The sequence below is a fragment of the Bombina bombina genome, chromosome 2 (assembly GCF_027579735.1).
Source record: "Bombina bombina isolate aBomBom1 chromosome 2, aBomBom1.pri, whole genome shotgun sequence".
Classification (NCBI taxonomy): domain Eukaryota; kingdom Metazoa; phylum Chordata; class Amphibia; order Anura; family Bombinatoridae; genus Bombina; species Bombina bombina.
The window spans coordinates 602,301,227-602,320,814 of NC_069500.1; the positions used below are offsets into that span (position 1 = coordinate 602,301,227).

Consider the following 19,588-nt stretch of genomic DNA (forward strand, 5'->3'; position numbering starts at 1 on the left):
CTGAAAAAGAATACACTTATTGCACTCACAAAGGTAAATGACACATTAATATCTTGTTACCATGATGTGTTAAAACTTAACTTTTATTAAAATTGTGACATTAAAAACAAGAAAAAAATGTTAAGAACACAATAGGTTAAATAGTATTACATCGTATGGCATAAAAGGACATATAAATGTATGTGTTACAGCAGGCAGTTCAAATCATTGTGTATTAATATATTAACATATTCTTTATTATGCGTCATAGAAAACATCTGCTGTCCCTATTAAAATGTGAAATACATTTTCGACGTGAGATCCGGAGATGAGATCTTATGCAACAGGCTACAATATTCGTTGTCACATCACGAAACAAACCGTAATAAGCATTTGACTAATTGCATTTACTTCTCCACTTAGCCTACAGACAGGCGGTATACAAGAGGTTAACACACAGCACTACAGTACAGCCGCAAACTGGATCAGCGAACAACATTAGGGGAGTGTCAGCTCTACCCAGCGCCTGACCCGGAAGCTTATGTCTATTAGCTTGCTCTTTTCATAGTCTCCGCCCCGCAGCCGTGGAGATGGCGGAGTGGAAGGAGGAGGTGGAAGTGCTGGTGCAGCGGGTGGTGAAGGATATTACTGGCGCTTTCCGCAGGAACCCCAACATGTGAGTCACGCCAAGAGGGCAGCGTGGCGTCACGCACCGGCATGTGACGTCATCGCTGTGCAATGCATGCATGCTTTAAACTTGAGAAACTTTCAGCTGAGCTGTAGACATTAGACATCACATTTTTTTCTATTTTATAGTTTTGTTTTTTTTTAAACATTTTGAATTTGTTTTTTTGAATATATATGTGTGTGTGTGTGTGTGTATATATATATATATATATATATATATATATATATACACACACACACACTTTTGTATATTTTGTATATTATTTGAGTTATTATATTATCAGTACAGATGATGGGAAATATATCAAACCTATTCCCAACTAATATTAGAATTAAAAAAATCGTTTTGTGTCTGTACGTTCATAGTTTTTTTTTATTTTATGTTTTCATTACTTTGTGGCTAAGTGGATCTGGAGGTGACGGTTTTATAGTGGCAACTGTCATCAGTGAGTGTTGATCAATATCATTATATATCAGGGGATTGTCTGTAAAGGACTTTGTAGTGATGTAATGGGTAATCCAATTGGGGTGAATAATACCAAATAGTTTAATTTCTCTTTTAGAAATAACCTAATATTGAAGCTGCTGATTAAGAACCACTATTTTAACTAATCTTATTTACAAAATTACCATTTGCTCTATACTTATGTAGAAGAAAAACTGACAAATCTGTATGCAACTTAGGAGCTGGGGAAGTAATTTATTTAGATGTGAGAGGCTCTAACAGTAACTATCCAGGAATAACATTTTATGAGCTATGTCACACTAGTTCCCAGAAGTCCTGTTATGAGTTTTGCTTTCACATTGCTAAATAGCAGCCAGACATCAGATCACCATTGGGATGTTAGAATTTGTCACCACCTTATGTTATTTAATGGTACGTTACCTAAGTACATGACTATGCTGAAAAGCCTGTGATGCTGTATATTATTTAGTTTATTGTATTTTTTTTTTTTTTGTAATCTGGTAGCATCACTGTATTGTGTATACTGTACTTAATAGCAATGTTATAGTTTGACATACCATTCAAATTGTTATTCATGTTAATATTTAATACAATTTTAAATTGTACATAATGGCATTTATTGTGTTTTAGTTAATTGCATCAATTTCTGATTTTTTTTTTCAGCAGAGCTTACTGTCAGAATGCACACCATTTAAATTAATTGTATGATTCTCTACTGAACAAACATACTTAAATTATTATTGCTTGAACAGAACAAATAGGCTCCATTTATCCAGCTGTGGATGCATCTTGGGAGCCCATGTGGTACAGACTTGTTCATGCGAGCCCACAAGCCCAAAACCGTGTGCAATATACAGTAGTATGCTGATAGCGGGTGCCTCCTCCAACCGGCTAACGCGGACGGACAGATTTTCTAGCTGGGAATCTTGTCCACCCTCTATTTTTTAAGTGGGGGTCTACTGCAAGCAACTGGATTAAACACATAGTTTAAAGTCATCTTTGTATTGGCAATACACGGTTGTTCCCAAGTGGAACTGAGCTGGTGACTGGTGGTTACACTGGGTTGATTGGCTTAGTGGCTGTGTTCAGCTGTGAACCAGTAGAGCTGACTTTAAAGTGAAAGTCAATCCTAGTGTTCGTGAAACGCTAGGATTGACCATTGAAACAAATAAAGGGGGCTTTCATTCATGAACTATAACATACTTCATGCAGAAAGCTCCTTTATTTGTTTCAAGCGTTTGCCGGACAGAGCTGCTCATGTAGCGCATGGCAGAACGCTGTTTTGCTAAGAGGTCATGTTTCCGCCTCTTAGCAAATAGCGTGCTGGAAATCCGGTGCCACACGGGGGTCAAGCCGGATTTCCCGCACATCTTTTGGCTAAGAGGTGAAAATGTCACCTCTCAGGCAAATTGCGTTCTGCCGTGGGCCGCCTGGGCAGCTCAGTGCGGCGAACTCTGCAAACAAATAAAGTAGCTTTCAGCATGACTGAAAGTCCCCTTTTATTTGTTCCAATGGTCAATCCTAGCATTTCACAAACGCTAGGATTTACTTTCACTTGATAGGGATGTTAAACCTACATTTTTTTTTCTTTCATGATTCAGATTTAAGGTTCAGCACCCTGGATAGCGATTGCTTATTGATGGCTACATTTAGCAAACCAATAAGCAAGCATAACCCAGGTTCTGACCCAAAAATGGGCCGGCTCTTAAGCTTTAAATTCCTGCTTTTCAAATAAAGATAGCAAGAGAACGAATAATAAGAGTAAATTAGAAAGTTGCTTAAAATTGTATGATCTATCTGAATCATTAAAGAAAAAAATGTGGGTTTAGTAATTAGTATCCCTTTAACTATTCTAATAGTGCAACATTAAAAATGTTCTAGCTCAGAGCATTTTGTTGTTGCGCCTTTGTACTTTTATGTGTATAACACTTGTTTCTTACAGCACTTTAGCACATTACCATGAGCTACGGTTATGCAATCTTCTTTTTTCCTTTGTTTACTCATGTCACTGTTTTCCTAGATGAAATGTTCTTGATGTTTGCAGCTCAGTTTACAAAGCCCATACAGCATAAAAATAAACATGAAATGATCTAATGTTGTCAGCAAGCATCGGTAACTATACTACTGGTGCCTGTTTTGGCTCTGAGTATTTTTATTCTTTTTCTTGCATCTCATTGTATTTTTTTCTGTTCAAAGGCATTCTAATCCATAGGAATATACCACTGTTTTTTTTTAAACCTGTCCTCAGGCCTCCCTAACAGGCCAGATTTTCTGGATTACCTTGGGTGAGAGCAGGTAACCATGGTTACTAATCAGCTCATTATATCACCTGTGCTCCAGTTCAGATATCCTCAAAATCTGGCCTGTTAGGGAGGTCTGAGGAGAGGTTTGAAAACCAGTGCAATATACCCACAATCAAATGTAAATCTTATCTAGCTGGTCATTTTGTAACGATTCGTATAGCTGTGGAGTTATTTATTAAAGGGATATGATATGCTCCATCGTGATTTAGATCATACAATTTTAAGCAACTTTCTAATTTACTCCTATTATCAATTTGTCTTTGTTCTCTTGGTATCTTTATTCAAAAAAGCAGGAATGTACGCTTAGGAACCGGCCCATTTTTGGTTCAGCACCTTGAGTAGCGCTTGCTAAATGTAGCCACCAATCAGCAAGCACTACTCAGGGTGTTGAACCAAAAATGGGCGATTCCTAAGCATACATTCCTGCTTTTTTGAATAAAGATACCAAGAGAAAAAAGACAAATTGATAATAGGAGTAAATAAGAAAGTTGCTTTAAATTGCATGCTCTGTCTGAATCATGAAAGGAAAAAAAAAATTTGTTTAAAGGACCAGTAAAGTAAAAATTAAGTTTTCATTCTTCAGATAGAGAATGCAATTTTAAACAACTTTCCAATTTACCTTGATTACCTAATTTGCTTTGTTCTCTTATTTTCTTTTGTAGAAAAGCAAACCTACACAGGATTTGGCGCTGCAATGCACTACTGTTAGCTAGCTGCTGATTTTGGCTGCACATACATGTCTCTTGTTATTGGCTCACCCGGTGTGTTCAGCTAGCTCCAGTAGTGCATTGCAGCTCCTTCAACAAAGGATACCATGAGAATGAAGCAAATTGGATAATAGAAGTAAACTGTAGAGTTGTTTTTTTAAACTTGTCTGCTCTAGAAAAAAATTGGGTTTCATGCCCGTTTAAAAGTTTCCAACGACTTGGGGATCCGCTATTTCATATGACAAAATAAAGGTAAAGGAGCTATAATTATGTACTGTAAAATTGCAATATACTTTAGATATTTATTTTGTCCCCTTTCTTTGTAATTTTACTCTGAAAACTGAAATTTTGAGAACTATAAGTGCACACTGTGGAATTCATAATCCTAACACCCTAACAAATTTTGCCCTGGCCTCAGCATAGGTGATGCACAACATACTGCTAAATAACTGATATTCTACTAACAAATCCAGCTCCTCACAAATATGGCAAGGGGAGTCTGGCTATTGAAAAAGAAATGCAGCAGACAAGTTAAAAATACATTATAAAAAGATTCATACTCCGCAGTAGATTTTTTTTTTCTGACAAATTTATTTTTTCTCCCATTTGTTGGCCGCCTGTATCATGTGACAGATATAAGCCAATCACAGACTAGTATACGTATACCCTGTGAGCTTGTGCACATGCTCAGTAGGCTCTTGTTCTCCAGAAAGTGTGTGTATAAAAAGACTGCAATATTTGATAATGGAAGTAAATTGGAAAATGGCTTAAAACTGTAAGCTCTTTCTGAATCATAAAAGTTTATTTTGACTTGAGTGTCCCTTTAAGCTGAAAATATTGAGAAGGTAAAGTCAAGATTCTAAGAACTATAAAATGACTGATCTTATATTGTGATATTCCAGTAGCCAAATTATCATGGGCATCTAGTCTTGCTAGACTGTTTTGGTGTGACCTTTATTGGTAGTTGTGTGACATAATTTTCACTCAACTTTCATATCAATTTACAAACCTCACACCCTATTCCATTTTTAGGCATTTTTTATAAGAAACTTTTAGCAGTGTATCAAAAAGTAAACTTATTTCCCCCCCCCCCCTGTAAAATTTCAATAATGAATTATATGTATTAAACATTAGATAAACTTTATACAATATTTAACGCATTTTTAAATATTTGATCATGGTAGTTTCCCCAAACCATATGGTACGTTTTGTTGCCCAAAGACAGTCGATTTCCTTGCAATCTGACTTGCTGGCGTAGTACCTCTCTGGCATGCTGTCATCCGGGGGATTATGCTCCTCTCTTGGTTAGTGATGGTCACGTGACCAGTGTTCTCCAATAGTCGTTCTGCTATGAGCTGAGTCAACCACGGTATTTGTAAAATTATTTCTTAGAAAGTCCAGCATCCAGATAGGAAATACAAAGCGCTTTGTGTCCAAACAAAGAAGTCTCAGGCAGTGATTCAAGAGATAATACGTATCCACACGTTTCAGCCGTTCAAGGCCATTATCAAGATCTTAAGACTTTGTGTTCATCTCTATAAGAGTTTTTTTGCCAATCAATTAGTGCTTAATATATTTTTGACATTTTGTTTAGCTTCGTTAGCCACCGGTGGTTATTTTTTCCATATGTATTTTTTTGTATCAACTGTATTATTAAACTTAGGACTCCAGATAGGCACCTACACTACTCATCTATCTTTATACGCAAATGATATGGTCCTGTTCACACAGAATCCAGAAATAAACCTACCAAAAGCTATTACCTTAACAGATTGGGGAAATATTGGGATATCTAATCAACAATAAACAAAAAAAGTCTGAAATACTGTGGTTTACTGACAGTCCACAAATCTCAAACCGAGCTGAGCTTATCAGTTTAAAGTGATTGCTGATAAACGGAAATTGACCTGTTCAGTGGACAGTGGGGGACTTGGATTGAACTGTATAATTGTACAGCTCTGGGGAAAATCATAATGGATTGGTTCACATACAAAGACCATTTTGTCATATTCAAATCTCGTAAGAGAACTGATTAAACCTTGGTCTTTATTGATACTTCCCTATATGTTACCCCATAAAACTTAAATGTCTCCTTTGAGTCAAATTGTCTCTTGAGGGAATCTCTTGACGTCTAATTTGTAAATGGTTAGGTATAAAGAACTCATACCAAAGTCTTGCTATTACAAGGGAATATGGATTTAAAGGGAGAGGGAAGCACACATAAACATATTTAATACTAACTATATCACTTCTAAAGTCTTTCAAAAATGAAACTCATCTGATTTTATGCCCCAAGTACCAACATAACAATCCTGACCTATAACATCTGTTTAGACAATTTCAATACCTGATGAAAGTTTGGGGTATGTTAGATCAGTGGTTACAGAAAATTCTTTAAATGGCAATCAGACCGGGGTGGATGAGTTAATCCTTTTCAACTTTTTCAGGACCAGGAATTTTAGAGAAAAACTTGCCCAAAGTACCGGACTTTTTTTTTAGCTTTTTTGCAATCACTCAGTTTAAACAGAAACAGAGCTCCTTTATTTATTTTTTTGTAGACAACCCAAGGTATTGATCTAGGCCCATTTTGGTATATTTAATTTCACCATTTCTTCATTTGCTTTTTGGTAATTAGAAGGCACCACACTTCTTACATTCCATGCAGTGAAGCAGTTAAAAAAGTAGCTTGTAAGGTTAATTTTATCTGTAGGGTAGAGATTACCTTCCCACTACTTCCCAAACGGCTCTCTTGCCTCCCCACTGGTCACCACCATCTTAGGTACTGGCAGACAGTCTGCCAGTATGCAGGTTTTGTTCATTTAAAAAACAAAAACCCTTACCATCACTCTAAAAGTCGCCATCTTGGGATAGTAAGGTATAGTCATTTTTTATTATTTTTGTATTAATAAAAATGTTTTCTGTAGGAGGCGGAGCGAGCGGTCTGTCAAGATGGCCGCCAAACACTAAGGCTCTAAAGACAAGCCAGGAGCTACCAGAATTATTTTAAGCTATTCAGCTCCTTTCTTAATTACTGAGATACACCCAGCTGTGTGATCTAAGCAGGATCATGTAGATGCCTTTCAAAAGACTTTCTGAACCATATCGGCAAAGATCCGAGACACGGAGGCCTCATATCAGTGACGCAGCGAGCCGACGACGACCGCGTATGCAGAGGTTCAAGCTCCTACCCGATCACCACCGGGTAGCTGTGGCTCATCACTTACCACACATGAAGCATTGCCGCGGGCTATAGCGGCATTGAGAGAAGGCTCCTTGAATACGATTGTGGCAGCTGTGACTCCGGTGCGACGGACCCCCCCGCTCTGGAGCATAGGAAGAATCTGAGTTACGCCCGCTCCTGTCACCGGTAAGCGCACAGTTTAATGGGCAGCAGATATCCGATGGGAGCAAACTAAGTACCATAATGAGCAGTAAGAAAGAAGTACTATAACATGTTAACCGGGGACTGTGAATTAAGGCGGGCCTAGATGACACATATCTGAATTTAATTTGGAAAACAGCGGGGGCCCTCTGCATAAAAGAACAGCATTTAGCTATTTGGAAAGATTGCACCACATCTGCAGGACACAAAAAGCAGTCACTGATCAACACAGCCTTAGTGATAACAACCCTGCAATGACACTGTCAACAAGCCCATAATGACATTTTGCAAAAGAGGGAATGCTTTATTACTCCTTATAATAGAAGCTCATGGGATCTGCAAATGGTGCAGGGCCTTGTACACGATATCATCAGTTGCTTGAAGTTTGGCAAGAGGTGTTCCATATTACTGCTTAAGAACTCTATTACTGAAATAACGATCTTTAAAAAGGTACCACTCCCTTACTGCAAGTGTTTTGCTGAATATGCGTGAAAGAAACGCCTGTGGATCAGACAAGGCCCAAACTGCTCTCTAAACTTCTCTCTAAGCCCTGAGCTTAATATTAACCACGCGGCCTATACACAACTACTGCAAATCTGTTTCCTGAACCCTTGGAGACTCTCTTGGACACTTTTATTAAACACTTAGATCAGAAAGTGAGGGTTTAGCACAATCTGAACCTAAAACAAAACTATAACAAATAAAGACTTGTGGAAAGTGCATAGTTTTACCGAACTTATAGGCCTTGCCTCAGTCCCCTCCCATTTCCCGCTGTCTTTGATGTCAGTGGGTCATATCCACTTTCCCTTTCCCGAGATCGCTCTGCAAGAGTAAAACCCCTGGGGAGTGAGGCCTCTTTATCCATTGCAAGTTTTTCCTCTCTTTTTTTATATAACCACCAAGCCAATATCTATACTTGAGAAAATGTCGCAAAGGAGGCAAGTAAAGTGAGACAAACCGCAGAAAACTCCTCAAAGACCACAGGAGGCCGTTAGTACCTTTTTTTTTAAACAAGTGGATAAAACCAAACACAAGAGCGATACAGCTCCCCTGCACTCAACTGCCCCTGATGAAAGAGAGGGCTGCTCTGACAGCTCCAGAAGCTCGTCACCTGAAACACCTGAAACAGCTATTGATCCACCCATTACCTATAAGGCCATCAAAGCTTTGATAGATCAGGTTAAAGTTTGCATAAAAGAAGAATGTGCAGACTTGAAAAAAGACATTTTGGACTTGGGCCGCAGAGTTGACTCACTTGAGGAGCATGAATATGTCTTCTCTCAGAAGATAGCGGAATTGACTTCCAAAGTCTCACATCACCACCAAAGTTTCGCAGACATGGAAGACAAGCTAGACAACCTCGAAAATCGTACTAGGCGCAATAATTTGCGCTTTCGAGGCATTCCTTAAACAGTACAAAATAATGAGATACGCAAATTTCTACAAGGTCTTTTTTCTGAAATGGCCGAGAAAGGAAATATGGAGCTGACGAATGTTACTCTAGAAAGAGCGCACAGAGCTCTGCGCCCTAAACCTGATGAGGACTCTCCACCCAGAGACATTATTGTTAAATTCCAAAATTATCAACATCGTGAAGATATTTACAATATGTCCCGAAAACAGCAAACAGTGTCATACCAAGGACACCGTATACAGATCTACCAAGATTTATCCATAAGGACACTGCAAAAAAGGAGAGACTTTTCAGTTTTGACACTCCATCTTAGGCAGCTAAGGATCCCTTACAGATGGGGATTTCCTACTTCAGTAATCTCCATGAAAAATGGGAAGAAGTTTGAATGCCGATGCCTATCTGACATTGAAAAATTCTGCCATATGCTGGCAATCCCAGTCCCAACTGGAGATTTGGAACTACCTCCGCAAAACCCATTGATAGGAAGATCGGCCCTTAAGCTGCAGAGAACACCTGGAGTAACAAAACCATCAAGCCAACTTAAAAGAAAGCAGATCAGCCCCGTGGAATCTGACTTAATACAACCGGACTGACCACACAAGGATCTCATACTTAATACCCTACTATGGGCCTTGCCCATTACATCTGGCCAAATTTGATCTTACCTGCCAGAGACTGGCCTCCACTTGATATTAACATTGGGTGGTTGGAACTTTACACACTGCAGCAGCTGCAGAGCAACGTGGCAAGTATATCTCTTGTTGGTGCCCTGCTGAACTGTTTACAAGATAGCTGTGTGTATGTATTAACTGTTTAAGGTTGATGTTCTTTTTTTTATTTTCTCTGTTTTAGGCTCATGCCAGTTGTAGATTCTCTTTTCTAACACACTTTAACAATTTATATAGAAACGAAAGGCTCCCCTTTTGGCCGCCTGCTTGATCTCGGTGGTCAAGGAGCTAGTTACCTAAAGTTCTTGTTTATTTTACATTATTTCTCTTAGGCCGATATGGGCTAGTAAGCTAGTATTATAGCTAGTTGTTGGTGCCATATGTCTATTATCTCACACCCCTGGGCACCCTACGGTGAACCGGCTCTACTCTATCCGATCTCACTATCACACAGCCCAGTTGTGGCTGAAGGCGGAAGGAGGGCACTGTTGGTGCGCAGGGGTTTGAATGATCTCATACACCTTTAAGACCTAGACAGGGAACCTGATAGATTGAACTGCCGGTGTTACACATTAAAAACCAGTATGAGAATATACACTCCCGAAACGTTCAATCATGACATAGGAAACTGCCTCCTAATTAGAAAGGTCTTTAATAATTGTATGCTCTGTACCTAAGTTATAACTAACCTTTAATTGTTATTGTTATTTCTATGTTGAGCTGAACACAAGATGTGCATCGTAAGTAGCCACCAGGCTTGTTAACCTGCCTCACCTGTTGAAAGTTTTTCAAGTTTATATTTTTTATTAAATACAATCATTTCTATACTATTGTTTGTGAAACTAATAGACACTGTAAAGCACTGAGCTCTGTCCGCAATTTACAGTCTATTTATACATTCCTGCCCCCTCCAAGCTCCCTCCTTCTTCCCTCCTTCTTCCCTCCTTTCTCCTATCCTTCTCTCACCTTTTACACGTAAACGCTCAGGAGAAAAAAACCCTATATCCACCCACCTTGCCTATAGTTCCCTTACAGTAAAAATGAACACTGTGACAATAGCAAGCCAAAACGTAAAAGGATTTCTATCCGCTGAAAAACGCTCTATAGCATACTTCGACCTTTATAAGAAGGGCATTGACGTAGCCATGTTACATGAAACACACTTTAAGAGACGAAATGAACCCCACCTAGCTATGCGCTACTTTGACAAGCATTTTTTTAGTTCAGGGTTAAGTAGGAAAAATGGAGTATGCATATCAATTAAGCGTAATGTCCCCTTCGAATTAATACAAAAACACTCAGACAAAGATGGGAGACTGTTAATTTTAGTGGGACTGTGCTATGGCGCCTTAGTCACTTTGGCCAATGTTTATGCCCCAAATAGACCCACACCCAGGTTCTATAAATCGGTCATAAATACCATCCTAGATGTTTCAAAAGGCCCAATCATCTTAGGAGGTGACCTCAATTTCACTATGCATCCTCCCATAGACAACTCCACAGGGAAGTCATACCTCGGCAACAAAATTCTAAAAGCCAATTGTGCGGCCTTATGCTCTATTTCCCTGTTCGACACCTGGAGAATAGCGCACCCCACACAAAGAGATTACACATTCTTTTCCCACCCGCAACACTCCTACTCTAGGCTGGACTACATACTATGCAGCCAGACACTCCTAACTAACCTGGTTCAATCTAAAATATCACATACCCCATGGTCAGATCATAGCATGGTCTTATCCACTTTCCAGTGGTCTACTAAACCGATAAACACTTTAAACTGGAGACTGGATGAGACCATCCTGACGAACCAGGAAACGTTGGAAAAACTGACAGAGGCGACTGACGAATTTTTTCTCAATAACAAACCTGAAGACACATCTGCAGGAAACAATTGGGAAACATACAAATGTTATATTAGGGGTTTCCTAATAAAGCATACGGCTAAAATACGAAAGATGATGAAGGCCCAAGTAACATCCTTAACTGACACCTTAACCACAGCAGACAGGTTACATAAGACTGACCCGACCTCAACCCAAAAACTAGCAGACCTTATCTCGGCCAGAGAATGCCTAAATAAATTTCTAACCCAACAAGCCCACTTAAGGGCCTTAACTACTAAGGCCAAATTCTTTGCAGAAAGCAACAAAGCTGGGCGGCTGCTGGCGAGATCACTCAAAAAGCAGAAATATAACTCATTCATCAGATCCATTTCACACCCCTCTGGCAAAATGGTTAGCAAGCATGAAGAAATTGCGGAAACATTCGTATCCTACTACACTAAACTATATAACATTAACCCCAACATAACCCACGATATTAGCGATAGTATAACACGCTATCTTGCCACTTTAGAGACCCCTAGCATATCAGAAGACGATAGACATGTCCTAGACGCTCCTATTACAACCCAAGAAATTCTCAACACCATTAACGCACTTCCTAATGGAAAATCCCCTGGACCGGATGGGCTAATGGCCAAATTTTACCAACTGTTCCAATCACAAATGTGCCCGCCCCTGTATGCACTATTTACCTCTATAGACAAAGGAGAGGCTTTCTCTAACTCTCTACTAGAAGCTACAATCACTGTAATCCCAAAGGCGGACAAGGTGGGCACCCTGGCGGGTAACTATAGACCCATATCACTTCTAAATATAGATATAAAGATTTATGCTAAAATTCTGGCTAATCGCCTTAATATAATCCTACCAAAAATTATACACCCAGATCAAGTAGGCTTCGTCAAAGGTAGAGAAGCTAAGGATAATACAATTAGAGTCCTGCACTCTTTACAGGCTGCGCATGATAACAAAACCCCCTTGGCGCTCCTATCGACCGACGCTGAGAAAGCCTTCGACAGGGTCAGCTGGCAATTCATGTGGGGGGCCCTGTCGAAGTTCGGCTTCTCTGAAACCTTTGTTGATAGGATTCAAGCGTTATATTCCACCCCACAAGCTAGAGTCAGAGTAAATGGAACTATATCCCACCCCTTTCCAATTACTAATGGAACCCGCCAGGGATGCCCATTGTCCCCACTATTGTTAGCCAAAATCTCTATGGTTATGGCAATCAAGATCAGGGACAATAAAGATATATTAGGCCTACAATTTAATCAAATCCATCAGAAATGTTTGCTATTTGCAGACGATGTGATCTTCACCCTCCGAGCCCCTTCAACCACCTTACCCGCCTTGTTAGAAACCCTGAAAGAGTATGGGCGGGTGTCTAACTTCTCGGTCAACATGGAGAAGTCGGGAATCATGCTATTAAACTCTCCTCACAGTGACTTAGACTTTGTAAGCCAGCAAACATCATTTCGAATTGTTGATAAACTTAAATATCTAGGGCTATTGATCCCACACAATCACCAAGATTTATTCCAAATTAATTATCTGGGCCTCCAAAAATCAGTAAACACCCTACTAGAAGGATGGCACAGACAGGGTCATCTGTCGTGGATGGGTAGAATTAATACTGTAAAAATGATGATCATACCAAAATACCTATTCTTATTCCAGACACTGCCGATGGCCCTGCCGGTCTCATACCTAAAAACCCAACAGAATATGATCAACTTATTCATATGGTCCTACAAAAAACCCAGAGTCGCCCAACAGACACTATACATGCACAAAGAAGACGGCGGACTCAACGTTCCAAATCTTCTAAACTACTATAGAGCTGTGCACTTATCCCGAGTGATCTCTTGGACCCATTCCGCAGATTCTGCCCTATGGGTGCAAATCGAAAGCTCTCTTTTGGAGACTAGATTTATGAGAGATGTGGCATGGTTGCCCAAATCTCACAGACCTCAGCTGGCATATCGGAATAACTATGTTAAAGCCACTTTAGACGTGTGGGACCATGTGATAACACACTTTGTAGGCATATCCACCTCTATTTCCCCCCTATCCCCACTATTGAATAACCAGATTTTCCTACAGAACCCTTCTTTTTCCCATGTGAACAAAGAAGAACACTTACATAACTTACCAATTTACCTTCTGGTGGAGTCGGGGAAGATTAAGGATAGATTAAAATTACAAGAGGAACTAGGACCACCCTTCCATAGCTGGTATTCATATCTGCAGATGACATGCGCTCTCAGAGAATACATTTAAAGCTAATACACTTAGACCATTGACCACTTTCGCGAAGCTATGTACAAACCCTGAGAGCAAAAAAGCTCATTTGTCGCTAACTTATAAATTGTTAAGACGCTCCTCCCCGGATCAGCGTCCCTCTTTCATTATGAAATGGGAATCAGAAATAATAGATAATTTCATAGAAGAAGACTGGAGAAATAGCTTCACAATGACACACTCTGCCTCAACTTCTCTGTTCATATCTGAACTGAATTACAAAATACTTGCCCGGTGGTATTTAACGCCCCAGCGCCTCAGATATATTTACCCTACTGCTTCATCAACCTGTTGGAGGCGTTGCGGAGGGCTGGGGACAATGACCCACATCTGGTGGGGTTGCCCCCTCTTGTCGGAATTCTGGCAAAACATAGAGAGTTGTACTAATAAAATTTTAGGCCTGGAAATCACCTTTAACCCTAGACTTGTATTGCTCAATATGATCCCACCAATACACTGCATGTATCGCACGAAACTTCTCAAATTGATGTTAGCATGTGCAAAGAGACTGATACCTAGAATGTGGAAGACGCAAAACATTCCAACACACACACAGTGGGTAGTAGAAGTAGGACACATACTGAAACTAGAAAAACAACATTTCTACTATGTGGGAAAACAAGACTTTTTTAATGACATGTTTTTTATTTGGGAACAAGGCCTCCATAACCTAAACGAAGACAGTGAAGCATAAAGCATAAAATAGGGATAGACCAGAAATGTTCCTGAACTCCTTATAAATCCCTCTGGCACTCTACCTTTCCCGCCCTCCCTATTCCTCTCCCTCCTCCCCCCCCTCCTTCCCCCACTGCCCCTCAAATAAGGGACATTATTATCGGACAGCTTATCAATAACCAAAGATTGATTGTATTCTCTTTGAATCTTATGTTTTTCTATACTATTTTCTTTTCATGCTGTATAACAATCTTTCACAAATAAGCCATTGATTAATAATTATTGAATTTGCAATTATACAGTGTTTCAAATGTTGAATGTAAATTTTTTTTTCGGATGTATTGTTTTGAAACAAAAAAAACAATAAAAACTATTGAATAAAAAAAAAAAAAAAGTTTTCTGTAGTGTAGGGAACACCTTTCCTCTGCAAGTGATTGCTTCTACGAACCCCCCTCCCCATGTCATTTCCATTTTCTGTAGCATAGGGAACCCTTCCTTTTAGCGTAGAGAACTCTCCCCTCCCGCGATGCAACCCCAAGGCATCACTGCAAGCCTATACAGACGCTGACACAGCAATCTGCCTTCATATGCTAAAGGAAGATTGATAATTTTTGTCAAAGCTGACAGCGGGGTCTGCAGCATGAGCTAGAAGTTTGGACATTGGTATTAAGTCAACAGGGTGTGCAGGGCAAAGTATTTGTGACGTAGTACCTACGTCCAAATGGTTTAAGGGGTTAATCTCCCAAAAGCAATGAACAAGTACTATAAATTGATAACTACAAATGTCTTATTAATAAGGAGATTAATATTTATATACTGGGTTTCTTTCCAAACTGACCTGTGATCATTAGGATTACTTGTGGACTGGGAGTTGAGAAACGCTGTCATAGCATATCCCAACAGACCATAGTTTCACAATATTTGAACTAGAGCACAGGTGAAATAATTAGCCTATATGTGAAAGCAGGCTAGTAACCATAGTTATTGATCAGCTGATTTATGTTTCCTGTTCTCTAGTTAAAGGGATAGTCAACACCAGAATGTTTGTTGTTTTAAAAGATAGATAATCCCTTAATTACCAATTCCCCAGTTTTGCATAACCAACACAGTTATAATTATACACGTTTTACCTCTGTAATTACCTTGTATCTAAGCCTCAGCAGACTGCCCCCTTATTTCAGTTCTTTTGACAGACTTGCATCTTAGCCAATCAGACCTGTCTCCATGGTAAATTCACGTGAATGAGCTCAATGTTATCTATATGAAACACGTGAACTAATGCCCTCTAGTGGTGAAAAAATATCAAAATGAATTTAGATTAGAGGCGGCCTTCAAGGTCTAAGGAATTAACATATGAACCTCCTAGGTTTAGTTTTCAACTAAGAATACCAAGAGCACAAAGCAAAATTGGTGATAAAAGTAAATTGGAAAGTTGTTTAAAATTACATGCCCTATTTGAAACATGAAAGTTTTTTTTGGACTTGATTGTCCCTTTAACCCCTTAGTGACCAGAGCACTTTTCCATTTTCTGTCCGTTTGGGACCAAGGCTATTTTTACATTTCTGCGGTGTTTGTGTTTAGCTGAAATTTTCCTCTTACTCATTTACTGTACCCACACATATTATATACCGTTTTTCTCGCCATTAAATGGACTTTCTAAAAATACCATTATTTTCATCATATCTTATCATTTACTATAAAAAAAATTATAAAATATGAGGAAAAATGGAAAAAAACACACTTTTTCTAACTTTGAACCCCAAAATCTGTTACACATTTACAACCACCAAAAAACACCCATGCTAAATTGTTTCTAAATTTTGTCCTGAGTTTAGAAATACCCAATGTTTACATCTTCTTTGCTTTTTTTGTAACTTATAGGGCCATAAATACAAGTAGCACTTTGCTATTTCCAAACCATTATTTTTCAAAATTAGCGCTAGTTACATTGGAACACTAATATCTTTCAGGAATCCCTGAATATCCATTGACATGTATATATTTTTTTTTAGAAGACATCCCAAATTATTGATCTAGGCCCATTTTGGTATATTTCATGCCACCATTTCACCGCCAAATGCGATCAAATACAAAAAATTGTTCACTTTTTCACAATTTTTTTCACAAACTTTCAGTTTCTCACTGAAATTATTTACTAACAGCTTGTGCAATTATGGCATAAATGGTTGTAAATTCTTCTCTGGGATCCCCTTTGTTCAGAAATAGCAGACATATATGGCTTTGGCATTGCTTTTTGGTAATTAGAAGGCCGCTAAATGCCACTGCGCACCACACGTGTATTATGCCCAGCAGTGAAGGGGTTAATTAGGGAGCATGTAAGGAGCTTTTTGGGGTAATTTTAGCTTTAGTGTAGTGTAGTAGACAACCCCAAGTATTGATCTAGGCCCATTTTGGTATATTTCATGCCACCATTTCACCGCCAAATGCGATCAAATTAAAAAAAACGTAAAATTTTTCACAATTTTAGGTTTCTCACTGAAATAATTTACAAACAGCTTGTGCAATTATGGCACAAATGGTTGTAAATGCTTCTCTGGGATCCCCTTTGTTCAGAAATAGCAGACATATATGACTTTGGAGTTGCTTTTTGGTAATTAGAATGCTGCTAAATGGCGCTGCGCATCACACGTGTATTATGGCTAGCAGTGAAGGGGTTAATTAGGTAGCTTGTAGGGAGCTTGCAGGGTTAATTTTAGCTTTAGTGTAAAGATCAGCCTCCCACCTGAAACATCAGACCCCCTGATCCCTCCCAAACATCTCTCTTCCCTCCCCTACCCCACAAATGTCCCCGCCATCTTAAGTACTGGCAGAAACTCTGCCAGTACTAAAATAAAAGGTATATTTGGGCTTTTTTGTGCATTTTTTGTTAGCATATTTACATATGCTTCTGTGTAGGGATCCCCCTTAGCCCCCAACCTCACTGATCCCCCACTAAATAGCTCTCTAACCCTCCCCCTCTGACTTAATGTGCGCCATCTTGGGTACTGGCAGCTGTCTGCCAGTACCCAGTTTAGTGAAAAAAAATGCTTTTTTTTTAATAAAATATGTCCCTTTTCTGTAGTGTAGCTTTCCCCCCCCCCAAGACCAACCCCCCACCCCTTCCAGATCCCTTAGATGTTTTTTAAAAAAAGTTTATTTATTTATTTTTTTACTTTTCCTTTTCTACTTTTCTGTAGTGTAGCGGTTCCCACCCGCTCCCGCCCCGTGCATGCACCCGCCCGCCACCCCCCGTGCACGCGCGCGCGCCCGTGCGCGCCCCCAACGATCACGATCCCGATCCCGCCCCCCGTGACGTCACGCGCGACACCGATGGCCGCCCACCCGCCTCCCAATTCGGCTCCCACCCACCAACGATACCGGCCATCGATGTCCGGTGCAGAGAGGGCCACAGAGTGGCTCTCTCTGCATCGGATGGCCATGTATGGTTATTGCAGGATGCCTCCATATCGAGGCATCACTGCAATAACCGGAAAGCAGCTGGAAGCGAGCAGGATCGCTTCCAGCTGCTTTCCACACCGAGGACGTGCAGGGTACGTCCTCAGGCATTAACTGCCTTTTTTTTGAGGACGTACCCTGCACGTCCTCGGTCATTAAGGGGTTAAAGGAACATTGAACTGCCGGGTACAACTACGATAGCATGGATACTACTCACCATGCTATTTATTTTCTAACTGCAGCTGTCTTTTAAAATAATTTTCTTATTTTAACCCCTTACAAGTATTTATTAGTAAAGCATCTTCACACTGGACGCCTCCACCTTGGAGCTTATATTCAATATGTAACTGTTGAACTGTGAAAATTAGGGATGGACCGAAATTTCGGCCGCAGAAAGTTTCGGCCGAAAATGGCATTTTTGGCTATTTCGTTTTTCGGTTTTTTTGCCTGTTAGTTTCGGTAAAATTATTGTGTAGCATATTTCAAATTTGATGCTAGCCTAGAGCTGCTGTTTATTACTTCACTTACTGTTCTGATTACAATGAGTTTTCTAGGATTCTACTTTATTTGGATAATTGGTAAAAAAAAACCTGTTAAATATGATTGTTACATAGTACTAAATGAAGAATAAAACAGTATATTGATATTTCTAATTGTTTTAAGTAGGGATGCACCAAAATTTTGGTCATTTTGGTCGAAAATGGCATTTTTTGCCTGTTTTTTTTTTTCTTGGTAAAATTATTGTGTAGCATATTGTTTTAAGATATTTTTGTCCAATTTTAGTGTGTTACTTTCAATAAAAGTGTGGGCTTTTTTTTATTGGCTGCAAAAAAAAAAAAACTAAAAAAAATTTGAAAAAATTCATTTTCGGTATCAGTTTCGGTTTTCGGCAGAGTGCATCCCGAATTTTCGGATTCGGTTTCGGTCCAGAATTTCCATTTCGGTGCATCACTAGTGAAAATGTAACACTTCTGCCCTCTATTATGTGAGCTAAACTGAAGTGTGCAAGGTAATGTCCCTTTTAAGATGTGAAAATCTGTCCTTTTGGGGGTACTTGAGGACCCAATTAAAATAACCACCAGTTTTTTTTACAAGTGGGGGAGAGCCCTATATACTTAATTTACTACAGGCAAGATAAGGTTAATTTGAATGCAATGGGGGGGATGCAATGCTGTTTTTTTTTCCTTCATAAATGGAAAGAGTCCACAGCTGCATTCATTACTTTTGGGAAATCAGAACCTGGCCACCAGGAGGAGACAAAGACACTCCTGCCAAAGGCTTAAATACTCCTCCCACTTCCCTCATCCCCCAGTCATTCTTTGCCTTTCGTCTCAGGAGGTTGGCAGAGAAGTGTCAGAAGTTTTAGAATTAGTCTCTTATGGAGGGTAGTACTCTTCGGCATGGGACTGGAGTTTTAAGTAGTCCTGTCAGCCTTTCAGTGAAAGCATGGATGAAAGTTGGAGTCCGGAGATGCAGGGAGAGTCTTTCTGCAAAACCATCCCGATTCATATTAAAAGCTCCACAAGCAGGGGGGAACTTCCGGGCGGCGGCCATCATAGGTCGCTCAATTGCTAGCTCCTATAAGCTTCATCACTAATCTTCTTCTAATCAACCTTTACAACAGCCATCGCTCAGCTATTTGCATCGCAAGAGATACTACTCAAGAAGCTTGACAACTAGTACTAACTACTATCAAAATTGAG

At 39.6% G+C, this 19,588-nt stretch overlaps 1 protein-coding gene across 3 annotated transcripts in view; it reads left to right on the forward strand.

The window, feature by feature from the left end:
• The first annotated feature begins 562 nt into the window (after nt 1–562).
• Nucleotides 563–19,588, forward strand: part of PTAR1 (protein prenyltransferase alpha subunit repeat containing 1) — a 211,915-nt gene continuing 192,889 nt past the window's right edge. For all 3 annotated transcript variants that reach the window (XM_053702517.1, XM_053702516.1, XM_053702518.1), the window contains exon 1: nt 563–655. In XM_053702517.1, the coding sequence (XP_053558492.1) occupies nt 570–655 (86 nt within the window). In that variant the 5' untranslated portion in view covers nt 563–569. The remainder of the gene's footprint in view (nt 656–19,588) is intronic.